This window comes from Tripterygium wilfordii, chromosome 6 (assembly GCF_013401445.1).
Source record: "Tripterygium wilfordii isolate XIE 37 chromosome 6, ASM1340144v1, whole genome shotgun sequence".
NCBI lineage: Eukaryota > Viridiplantae > Streptophyta > Magnoliopsida > Celastrales > Celastraceae > Tripterygium > Tripterygium wilfordii.
In genome coordinates, this window is record NC_052237.1 from 3,743,685 (window position 1) to 3,756,039 (window position 12,355).

Sequence of the window (12,355 nt, forward strand, 5' to 3'; positions counted from 1 at the left end):
AACCGAGAAATTATCACGATAAATGTGTTATTTTTAATGGGCCAACAAAAATAATACTGGGTTCCACCTTTTTTGCACAAAAGTCAAGTCAAACACATATTCCAATACAGTCATATAAATAAAACACAAATTCTTATACATTATTAATTCTCATACAACACGGAGGCCAACAATATTCCATGACTCCATCTATGTTGTCCACAACAAAACTACAAAAAAACACAAAATCTCAATACAACCACATCAGCAAAACGTGTCTCCCAATATATTCACAACAACAAAACACGTATTCCAATACAGTCACTTCAACAAAACATAAAATCTCATACATTTTTATTGGCTCAACAAAAAACACTCATTGCAGTTGCTCTAGAACAATCACAATGGGTTATTTTTAATGGCCCAACAAAAATCAATACTGAATCCCACCTATACATAAAAAGTCAAGCCAACCACACCTCTCAATACAACCAAATTAACAAAACACCTATTCCAATATAACCACATCAACAAAATACAAATTCATATATATTATTTATTCCCACCAAACATATAGGTCAATAATATTCCATATCTCCATATTATCCACAATAAAATTACACAAAAACATAAAATCTCAATACAATCATATCAATACAACTTCAAATACAGTCACATCAATAAAATATAAAAAATAAAACACAAAAAACATACAGTAACAGTACAACGTGGTCTGCTGTAGGCACCCTAGTACCTCCACACATTTATATAAACACGCATTTTGTCTTCTATCAAACCTATCAGCCTCGTGATTTACATTGCTTGTTTAGCATTCTCAAAAAAACCGAACTGAGAGTGACTAGGGAAGGTCTCGAACTCTCGATTGAGCAGAAATGGCGTTTAGGTTGGACGCCAGAGATGTAGCTGGATTCAAATTCCTCTTCTCCATAGCGATCATGTACGGGCTTATGTCCGCACTCGTATACTCCGTTCTGCACATGAAGTTCGTCAACCCCCTCGGTTTCGACGCGCCTCTCGATCGATTCTCTGAAGCCAGAGCCGTCGAACATGTTCGCGTTTTGGCCGAAGAAATCGATGGTCGTCAAGTCGGTCTTCTTTTCTATAATCAATCGCATATCTATAGTATTCGTTATTTTCTTTAAGCTTGCTTCATTGAGAAGAACTTCTAAACTCTTTTTTTTTTTTTAATTAAAAAATTCCGTTCACTATCGAATTTTAGTTTGAACTCCTGTTTTCTTTCTGAGGAAGTGTAAAAGCCAGTGATAAATTGAGATTTTGGTTCTTTCTTTAGGAAGCTATACCAGTGGAAATAACTGAGAGGAACACAAATAGTGAAATTGATATCGATGTATGCATTTTATTTTGTAATGATTAATTAGTTTTACTTATGATAGGAAGGGCGCCCTGGTTTAACAGAAGCTGCCATGTACATTAAATCACAGTTGGAAGCGATGAAGGGCAGAGCTGGATCTGATTTTAGGTTAGTATACAATTATTTTCTGCAAGGTTCTTTCGTTCTTTCATTTCAATGGTCACTATTTTCCGTGGATTGTCCCTTAATGGCTGCACCATGTAACTCTTGTTTTTTTATGTTGTTGTCTAATTGATTTTCAGTTTTTTTACGTTGTTGTCTAATTGATTTTCAGTTGTTGATGATACTGAGTTCTGTCTATTGACTATCCTAATGTTTTCTTTGTAGAATTGAGATCGAAGAAAACATCGTTGCTGGCTCCTTCAATATGATGTTTTTAGGCCATAGCTTATCACTGACTTATAGAAACCACACAAATATTGTCATGAGGTACGTAATTGGACTCGGAATAAAGCACTAATGAAGCACATGCCTTGCTTGTATTTGAAGTACTATAGCAAAGGAATTAGGATTCCCTATAGTGGGGGGCTATTTGTTAGTTGGCAAGTATTTATTGCTGATAAATTACTATGAAGAGATCTAAATGTACTGGGAAATTAATTTTCCTTTGCAATTCTTGTAGTGGGCCATAGTTGTATTTGCTCTAAAGATGTTTATCCAGCAGAATTGTCATGGAAAGAAGTTGTTTTCCAATTTATGGAAAGACGGATGGGAAACTTAGGAGAATTGTTCTGTTAGATTATTCTACGAGGGTAGTAATTGTAACGGCCTAACAGGATAGTTAGTAATAATAGATACCAGATATTTTTTTATTCACACAACAACTTTTTTTAGCAAATTTAACTATGAGCCAGTTTTTGTTTGATGATAGGATATCATCAGCAGATTCTCAAGACACTGATCCATCAGTTCTAATAAATGCTCATTTCGATAGTCCAGTTGGCTCTCCGGGCGCCGGTGACTGTGGTTCCTGCGTTGGTGGGTGCATAAAATATTTTCACCTCCTTACAGATACCATCTTAAACATTTCATGCTTGCTAACCTCTTTCTTTCATGAAGCCTCATTGCTGGAATTAGCAAGAGTTACTATAGACTCCGGCTGGGTGCCCCCAAGACCTATAATTTTTCTTTTTAATGGCGCAGAAGAACTTTATATGTTGGTAAGAAGTTTTAACAGTTGAATAAGACTCCTTTTTTTTTTTTTTTTAAAGTTTCTATTGGTACCTTTGAATTTCCTCACCCACTTGAAGTGTACTTTTCTCTATATCCTTAAGATGTAAACTTTATTGTTGCTTTTATATAAACCTTTTGTTGACCTTCTTGCATTTTTAGCTTCTGAGAGATGCTTTCCTTGTGATGTTTCAGGGATCACATGGCTTTATGACGTCACATAAATGGCGTGATTCAATTGGTGCTTCTATAAATGTGGAAGCATCTGGAACTGGGGGTCCTGGTATGCTATGATCTGATATTAATTTTATTTGTAGCAAAAATTTGAAACTTTCCCTTGGGTTGGGTGAATGCAATGCAGTCTGGTCTCTGTGAGACATACAAATTCCGTGGGATAAACCATTTCCAATATAAGATAATAATGACCAACGTTTTCCATATACACAGACAAATACATGCATAGTCCACCCTGGGAGTATATAATACTTCACACACTAGCAATCGTATGCAAACCAACCATGTTAGTTTAGTTGAAGTTGCACATGGATATTTGAATCGCTACCGTCAAATTTATGGCTGGTCCCCGTTTCTCTTTCCCTTAGCAATGGGCTACTCTTTCTTACCAACATCTTTTATAAATTTTCTTAAAAAGACCTTTTTTTCTTGTAAGTATTAACTTGGGAAACTTGATATCCATCATTGATGGAAAAATTTACGAGTTGCAAAAAGTTATTCAAAACTGCCCAAGGACACATATTTCACTAGTGCTAGTGATGCTGATTGGATTTTTTGGTGTACCACTCTTCTCATTTTTTTATTTTTGGACCAACAGATTTAGTCTGCCAATCTGGACCCACTCCATGGCCTTCTTTAGTCTATGCTCAGTCAGCAGTATATCCCATGGCAGATAGTGCAGCTCAGGTTTTTCTCTTTTCTATTTCTATATTCTTGAAATCAAATATTTGCTTAGGTTTTTTATTTAAAATTGTATGTACTACTCAAATCGTGTAGGGGGAATTCTGTCGCCTTGTTATTTGTGCATGAATGAGAACATCAATCAACTTTCACAATGATATTAAAATCTTGCACCTACCACCTTTCCTTTATCTTTACTGATCCCTTCATGAGTGATTTATTTTTCATTTGTAGGATGTTTTCCCTGTTATTCCGGGAGATACCGACTACAGGATCTTTTCCAAAGATTATGGCAACATTCCCAGTCTGGATATCATCTTTTTGCTTGGTGGCTATTTTTATCATACTTCCTATGATACAGTGGACAGATTATTGTATGCATTACATCTGCTATTTTGGTACAGATTTACTTATTTGAAAATTCTTGCGTCGTTTCATCCTTAAGCACTTCATCTGATACCTTTGATGTTTTTAAACTAGACCTGGAAGCATGCAAGCTCGTGGAGAAAATTTATTCAACATTCTTAAAGGCTTCACAAATTCTTCTGAGCTAAGAAATGGCAATGAAAGAACATCTATTGAGGTTACTACCAATGAATACAAAGACGAAAAGGCGGTTTTCTTTGATTACTTGACATGGTTTATGGTATGCGCAAAATTATTAATTTATTTGATAATTATTTATTTAATAATCTATTAAGATGAAATTGCAGCACTTTCCCTTAAAAAGAAAAGATAGAACTACAGTACTTAATAGCAGTATTTTCATTAGTAATGAACAAGCTTATTCCTTTTCTTTCAATTTACAAATCTTTAGGTGTTTTATTCGAGAAGAGCAGCAATGGTGCTTCATAGTATTCCTGTTGTCATCTTCCTTCTCATGCCATTCCTTTTGCTTATGCTGAGCTCTGGCTTGCGCTCTCCATTTGTGACCTTTTATGATTTTCTGAAAGGTGTAGTGACCGCCTTTGATGTTTTACTTTATTTTGTTGTAATTGTTCATTAATTTATTTCTTCTTGTGTGTTGCTTCATTAGTTACTATTCCAAGTAAATATTTATCAAAGATGTGATGTTTTTAAATTTTCAGGAATGCTATTCCATGCATCGGGGATTGTACTAGCAATTGTTATCCCAATAATCTTTTCCATCTTGCGATTGTTGTTCTCAAGTTATGCGATGAGCTGGTGGGTTGGCTTGCATATCCATTCTAAAACTTTTTATTGCCATCTTTGGTGCACTGCGGCTTATGGACTTAGTCATGGCCAAATTAAGGGAACTAAATGTGTTACATTGTTAAGGTAAAAGTACATGGTTACATGACAGAGAAAGAGTGAGGGGGAGGCTATTTTAACCCAAAATTAGCAAGCGCTTGTGTTAAGAAAAAAAGAGAAACATTCAATGATGGTATTTAACGACAGAATGTCATGATCCTGCCTTATTATTGTTGTAAGAATCTTTATGCTGCCTAATCTACGCATTAGATTTAAAATGATTTCTCTATTGTGTTCATGTAGCTTGCCCCAAAAAAGATTTTTGAGCTGATGTATATGTGAGGTTCTTATTGACATCCATGATTTATGTGCAGGTTTGCTCATCCATATTTGGCTTTCATGTTGTTTGTTCCCTGCTCACTCATGGGCTTGCTTATTCCAAGAATTTTTTGGAGCTCTTTTCCCCTTTCTCAAGATGCGTCAATTCTCAAAACATCAAAAGAGGTGTGTCTATTTTCAGTCTTTGGATGGTCTCTTTGGATGGTATATCTAAGCTAATAAATTTTGACTGATTTACTTTTATTTCATAAGTTTCGTTTATTTTAAGGTTGGATCCAGACATTTCAGTTGTTGAGAAAGGCATACATTTTAAAAAAATTTAATCAGTGTCGCACATTCTAATTAGTTATGAACTAAACATCTTAAATGCTTCAACTGTCCCTAAACCCACTGACAAATCGCTAGTGAAGACCAATTTGCTTGAGTCAAGAATGAAAAATGAAAAAAAAAAATAGTGAGAAGAAAAGATGATCGCCCTTTGCCATTCAGGCTCCTACTTTCTATCTGCAGGCATCCTTCCTAGTCTTCTTAGACAAACAAACTGAAAGTGATTGATAAACGAAAGCAGCATAATTCCAAAATTTTAATTTCCTTTCCTTCTAGTTTTGTTTCTCGGTAACCTAAGGAATAAAGGAACTTATTGGTTATTTTCTGATAGAGTCGTGCCCATACACGCTCAGCACCCAAGGCCCAACCGACACCCACCCATATGGGCCGGCTGTACCCAAGGCCTCCTAGCCCATACTAGAAAACCTTGGGTACTAAGGGAGGCCCATACCTCCCCCTATAAACAACATCTTAGCTCCCACATCTTTCGATGTGGGACAATCCTATCATTTTCCCTCTGTTATGATGCTCGTGGGTGATGCGATGTTCTATTTGTTAAGCTAATGGCTGTCCAGCTATGCGCCAAGAGGGGGCCCAAATTATTTCATTTGGAGTGCAATGCTTGTTGTGTTGGTTAGAAACAAACAGGACCTTTTGATGGAGAGGGAGCCTTTGCCTGAACTCTAGGTCTAGGAAGCACGGACACATCTAACATGGTGCCGTCCCGGTGTTAGACACCAACACGGTCCCGACACATGTCCAGGCCGTGTCCATATTTTTCTTTTATTTTAAATAAAAGGACACGCCATGTCCTTTTCTTCTCCCATCTTGTGCTTTATCTTCTGTCAAAGATGCAAGCCATGTCTCAATAAAATATTAAAATCTATATCCAACACCTTCATCAAAAGTCAACACTGTTAGCATGCTATTAGAGCATCCACAATGGGTGCCATATTCAACACTTCAAATTGCACTTTATCTAAAAGTGTAGTGCTGGAGCACTACAATGGGTGCAAAACAACACTTGTGTTTGTCTTGAAACTTTGTACATACTCCATGTATCAAGTGCCTATTAAGTTACCAATTTGAACCCACAAAACCAATAGAAAAATGACACTTGTGCAACCATTCTTGAACTCTTGCCAAAGAGAGTGAAATGGTATGGTAGATGTGTTTGTATTTTGGTACCATTGTAGGGTGGGCTCTTGACAATATGGTGATGCACAAACACCAACGTAAAATGGAGAACTTGAAACTAAGAACCTATTGGAGTTGCTCTTATAAAGCTAAAAAGCTACCTCCTCTCTAAAATGCGGGTCCCATCTGTGCCCACATTTGTTTATTATTTGTTTTATTCTTTTATAACTTTTTTTTAAAAAAAAAAAAAAACTAGACACTATATATATTTATTAAAATCAAACATTACCCTATTCAAAAATATTTGTTAATTTTAATCAAACATTACCATATTATATTATACATATTTATATATTTATACATGTGTGTCCTTGCCATGTCCTAAAAATTTTGAAATTCTCGTGTCGGAGTGTCCGTGTCGTGTCCCGTGTCCATGTCCGTGTCTATGCTTTTTAGCTCTAGGTGAAGCTTTTGAATACTTCATCATCATTGCCTTTCTGTTTCCCTTCTTCCATGGATTTTTAAATTCTTAGATATTGGGACTTAGCTTTGTGGCGTTTCTTCTGTACTCTAGCTGATATTTGTTGTTTTGCCTAAGTGTTTCTTGCAACTAAAGGGATGCATACCTATTTCTTTCTTAAAGGTTAGAATTTTATCAATTAAGCATTATTCTGCCCTATAAGTTACCAAATTTGATATGACATGAATCTTGTAGGCCCTATCTGATGAAGCGAGGTTTTGGGGAGCCTTTGGGTTCTACGCTCTTGAAACTTTGGTATGTACCAAGGTCACTGTATTATTTATTTCAGGTTGGAGCGTGGAATTAATTACTTTTTCTGCATGATATGTTATCTTAATTTTCATACTTACTAAATTTGCAATAATGAACTTTTGTGAAAGCAGGCTTATCTTGTGACTGGGCTGAGTGGAGGTTTCTTCACTTTTACTCTGTCAGCTTTTATGCTTCCTGCATGGATCTTTTTTGGCCTAGCTACAAAGTTTTATGGTCGTCAGTCACTCAGGTAGCGTTTCAGATGGCTTTGCTTGTGATTTTCTATTCTCTAAATAATGTTAGTATGATGCTTTATTTGATTGGTTATATGCAAGTGCATTTCATATAGGTGGCTGAGTTTTGTAATTTACACATGATTCTCCGGAATGTAGAAATTTCTTTCAAACCAATTCCTTGGTTCTTGCAACGAACAGTTTTAGCATGCAATACATTTGTTGAAGGTTTTCCGTTGCTGCATTCTGGACTCTGGAGAATGGATGTGGTTCTCTTATGGAACATCCCTTAGGGAACCACGGAGCTTGAATTAAGAGAATCTTAAAATTTTCTGTATCATTTTTTTTAATATTCTTTTTGCTTTTATTGCAGTTTTTTTTACCCCTTTTTTTTATGTCTTTTAGGCCGTTCTTTCTTTGATGGTGACTTCCTCCACCTCCACACTTGCGCCGATTTCTTACCCCATAAGCCCTATTCTTATGATATTAAATGATGTTGGGGGCCCCTGGGGGGGGTGGGTGGGTGGGTGGAGAGAGGTTAAACTGTAACAAAATGGAACTTGGTCTAACTGAATGAAGATGTTTCTTTCAGGTCAACAGTCTTTTATGTGATAACTCTGATTCCATTCCTCACATATTCAGCTTATTTTGGTGGGTTTCTTGCTGAATTTTTGATTGAAAAGATGGGTATGATGGGTGCTCTTCCTCCTCCATTTGGTAAGTTCTTATGAACTTGTAATTGTGTAATTCTTCGCATAGTTAATTAAGTGAACTTCAATAGTTTGAATTTACTTTAGATGAAAATTCTTTTTCTGAACACTTTGAATGTCTGATTCCTGGTATGCTACCATCCTGTGGTTCTGAATTTTGATTTTCCTTTTTCAGACCGGGAACTTGAATTTCGTTTGCATGCATTTTGCCCAGGGTGGCTAGTTTTGAATGAGCAGAACTCATTGGCCCTGCCTTGGGTTTTAAGACGGTGACTTATAGCACCAAACTAACTTGTGTCTGTGTCGGCAAAAATCATGTGCGATGTAATGCTTTTAAGAACTATGGTGGGGTAAAATAGACAATGGACTTTACTGATGGTTGGAGTTGTCTCTGATGAATCTTATCACTATAAAACTTCATCTCTTTGGACAACCTAAATTTACCTTTAGCGAACCATTGATCATAAACTTTTGGCTGTGTTATGAAATAGTTTGATGCCCAGTATCCTATCCAAAAGTAATTGGTATGATTATCCGATCTTTACTTGCAGGGTATTTTATAGCTGATATTTTGGTAGCAGCAGTAATTGGAGTAGCAACTGGTTGGTGTGTGGGCCCACTAATACCCATTTGTGGTTATTGGCTAGCCAGGTCATCGATCATGCAATTCTTGCTTCATGTGAGTGTGCTTGCCATGGCTCTCTCGTCGCAGTTTTTTCCATATGGCACTGCTGCACCTAAAAGACTAGTTTTTCAACATACATTTGTTACTACAGGTATTGAGAGATTCAATTTTGAAAGCTCTTTTCAATTAGTATAGTATCTTTTGATTATTCATATATTAGTGTGAGGACAATATTGGGATGGTCATTGTAGGTTGAGGATTTGTTTTAACGTTGTTTCTTGAATAAGTCATCTAAAATTTGTTTTACTCATGGGATCGACAGATGCAAATAGGGTTGTTGACTCCAGTTATGAGTTTGCTGTTGTGGATTCAAATTCTTTATCTTTCGTTTTTAAATACGCACCAGAAGCCGCGAAGGAGATCCATATCAATTCAGAGTTCTCTTTTGAAACTGCTAATATGTCTCAACGAGCAAATTGGATGGTATGTGCTCGTCTTTATAACCAGTTTTGTGTCAATTTTTTTTATTCGAGGCAGAATCTTGAGTGAATAAATACAAGTGAGAGTATGGTGCTCTTTTTCCAAATTCCTGGTTGTTTCTCTTTCAAATTGCTTGTTCCCTATTCTATCGTTTGATTTTTATGACAAGAGTCAAGAGGTGAGAGATCTGTTTCTATTTAAGAGACAGACACAGAACTCATGAATATTCACCTGTAATGATATTCAGTCTGGTATATTAATGGCTTCATGAGGGTTCCCCAAACCACTGAACTATGGCTTTGATTTATATGTGAAACTGGAAAGTTATGAATATCCTCTCTCTCTCTCTCTCACACACACACACACACACACACGTGCACGTGTGCACGCATAAGGTTTTATAGCGTAAATCACAAATGTAGGATGGATTTAAACAAAATCTTCCTGCTTAGGACATGCAACATCTGTAGAGTTTTGTTATTCATGTATGAACTGAAGCTTTATTTTATATATTTATGTGGCCACAGATCTTTTCCTGTGTTCATTATTGATCAGTAATTGGTGTATGTGTAATTGGGAAAAATTTCTAAGATCAGCTTTTTTTTTTTATTTCTGGCAGGCAATTTATCCATTATCATTTTTGTTCTCAAGAAGCTTGAAATTTCCTGCAAGAAGTGATGACATGTTGAAACGATATAGATATCTCCCCCATTTATCTAATTACAAACCACATACAATTTCTGGTGATGGAGGTCGAAGAGTTCACTTGGAACTTTCCTTGGGGTATGTACTCTAAAATGCATTTTCATGAAGTGATGTCGATCTGCATGCATGGCACAAGAATTCAGCTGGCATAAATCTTCATATATGCCATTTCCACATTTTCATTTTGTGGTTTCTGTTTATTGAAAGGTTACATTTGCAGTATATTTGATTATTATTATGAGGCTTACGCAAGAACTCTGCTTTACGTTATTATGGTCTCTTCAGATTCTCTCCCGTCTTATTTTATGCACAACCATAAATGTGTTGACTGGCAGATTTCTTGTTTTCATACACATGCATTTGTGTGTGTGAGCCACCGAATTTCTAGTTGTAGTTAAGTCATGTCCTAATCATCAAGCATTTTTCCCAAACAATTTGGGGTGGGCTGCATAAGTCCATAAGAAAAATTAGTTAGAATCCCACTGCGTGGATTCTCTTTCGCCATTCTAGTTAAGGCATATCCTTCTGCTGTGAAAGATTAGTGGTTGTATGTTTTGTACATCAATTTTTTGCTTCACTTTTTAAATTGTGTTTGGCATGAATTCGATTTGAGTTCATGGTAAAAGTTGATTTCTGTTGTTGAATACAAATTGAATGGATAAGTATTAAAATAGGCGACCTGCAGTTCTTGCTTCCTTCTCGTATATGGTTTTGTTTTTTTATGATATAAAGAACCTGTTTTCTTGTTTTGGTACTGAGCTCAGCTGTATGATATCACAACTGTGTGCATATTTTGTCTTCCTTTCAGCGACTTAGAGGAAGTTTGGGTTACAGTTGTCAACATTACGGGTCCTCTATCAAGTTGGTCGTTTGCAGACAATATACTTCCTGGTATACAGTACTTTCTGGGGTTAGATCTGGAATGGAAGTATCTCTTTGTTGCATACTAATTCTCATTGAAATTGGTGCAGTAACTGAAACCCTCGACGGTGGCCCACCGTCATACATTTGTAGACTTAGCGGATCTAGCCATGACAATTGGACCTTTTGGTTGGAGGTAAAAGTTTCGTTTATGCTTTCATTTTTACAGCATAAATTATTTTTGCCATAAAATGGGGTGGAGGGGGAAAGTGAGGATAGGTTTAATTCCAGTAGGGTGCTTGAGCATATTTGATGTCGTGATTGATATTGTTGTCCTACTGGGCCATTGGATTTTTTTAATCCGCCACATGCTCATTGGCCTTTATGTTCTCAATTCGTCTCCTTTAGTTGTAGTTGCCCCAATTATTAGGTATTTTGAGGATGAAGATTTTACTATCTTTTTTTTCCTATTTTTTGACTTTCAGTTCAGATTAACAGCATGTTAAATATTTTTCTGCCATCTTCCTTCCTGCAATTGATCTGTAACCTGCTCATGTAATAATCCCATGATTGCCGGCAATCGTCCCTGTGCTGGGAGAAAAACTTCATCCTCCTTCTCCCAATGAACCGGATAATTAGTAATATTTTTTTTTGCATCGTTCAAACCAATGCCTATTATGTGTTCTCGTATTTCTTAGTTTATTTGTCCATCTCCTCGACTCAATGACTCGTACTGTAACATCTTTACGATAAGTGCAGGCCAGTAGCTCTGAAGATTTAAGGGTGGAAGTTGCTGTATTAGACCAAGTATTGGTTGACGAAGTCAAGAAGTTGAAAGGCCTTTTTCCGAATTGGGTGGATGTAATTGCTTATTCTAGTTTTATGTCCAGTTATATTTTCTAGTTCCATACACAATTGTCTCTGAGACTGTCCAAGATCAATTTTGTCAAAGATGAATGACAAAAGCAAATGCAGCATAACAAATTTCTTTTCTTACAACTCTTATGACCCAAAAAACCGCGGGGAAAATCCTTTAGAGATGGTCGTTCATACTTCAAAGTGTAACAATGAAGAGTGAGTTAATTTTAGCCGAATGTATCAAAAAATAATTTATTGAATAATATCAGTAAGTTAACTGGTGTTATTTTTTATTTTTTCATTATATATTTTTCCTTGCTAAAGTTAAAACAGAAAATTGAAATTGAAATTTTCCCAAAAAAAATGAAAGATTTAAATAGTGCTAATAATTACAGAGATTTTCTATGTGCTTGCCTGGTCTGGGTAATTTGCAATGTATTAAAGGATTTGGGGAGGATTAGTTCTCTGATTCTCCAACTGCTGCACCAAAATTTTTTGAATTTTTCTTTTTGAAAAAAATCATAAATTATAGGATTTGGGGAGGACTAGTACACTGGTTCTCCAACTGGTGCACAAAACATTTTGAATTTTTTTTTGAAAAATTATAAATATGTAGTATTCAATCATATAAGGAATTGC

The 12,355-nt window shown here is 36.0% G+C and overlaps 1 protein-coding gene across 1 annotated transcript; it reads left to right on the forward strand.

Annotated features, from left to right (window-relative positions):
- Window positions 1-872: 872 nt before the first annotated feature.
- Window positions 873-12,002, forward strand: LOC120000503 (endoplasmic reticulum metallopeptidase 1). The gene is made up of 21 exons (XM_038848598.1): window positions 873-1,085; window positions 1,395-1,480; window positions 1,700-1,801; window positions 2,244-2,350; window positions 2,432-2,532; window positions 2,738-2,825; window positions 3,375-3,463; window positions 3,692-3,831; window positions 3,938-4,103; window positions 4,275-4,410; window positions 4,546-4,642; window positions 5,044-5,173; window positions 7,188-7,247; window positions 7,376-7,494; window positions 8,070-8,194; window positions 8,739-8,963; window positions 9,135-9,295; window positions 9,912-10,075; window positions 10,806-10,888; window positions 10,969-11,054; window positions 11,618-12,002. The coding sequence occupies exons 1-21, from the start codon at window positions 873-875 to the stop codon at window positions 11,759-11,761; spliced, it is 2,622 nt and encodes an 873-aa protein (XP_038704526.1). The 3' UTR covers window positions 11,762-12,002.
- Window positions 12,003-12,355: the final 353 nt, after the last annotated feature.

Excerpts from the sequence above, each read along its gene's own strand:
- LOC120000503 (XM_038848598.1), top strand. The coding sequence starts at position 873 with ATGGCGTTTAGGTTGGACGCCAGAGATGTAGCTGGATTCAAATTCCTC. Across the intron at positions 3,832-3,937 it reads GATACAGTGGACAGATTATT|ACCTGGAAGCATGCAAGCTC; the intron begins GTATGCATTACA and ends TTTTTAAACTAG. Across the intron at positions 9,296-9,911 it reads CTCAACGAGCAAATTGGATG|GCAATTTATCCATTATCATT; the intron begins GTATGTGCTCGT and ends TATTTCTGGCAG.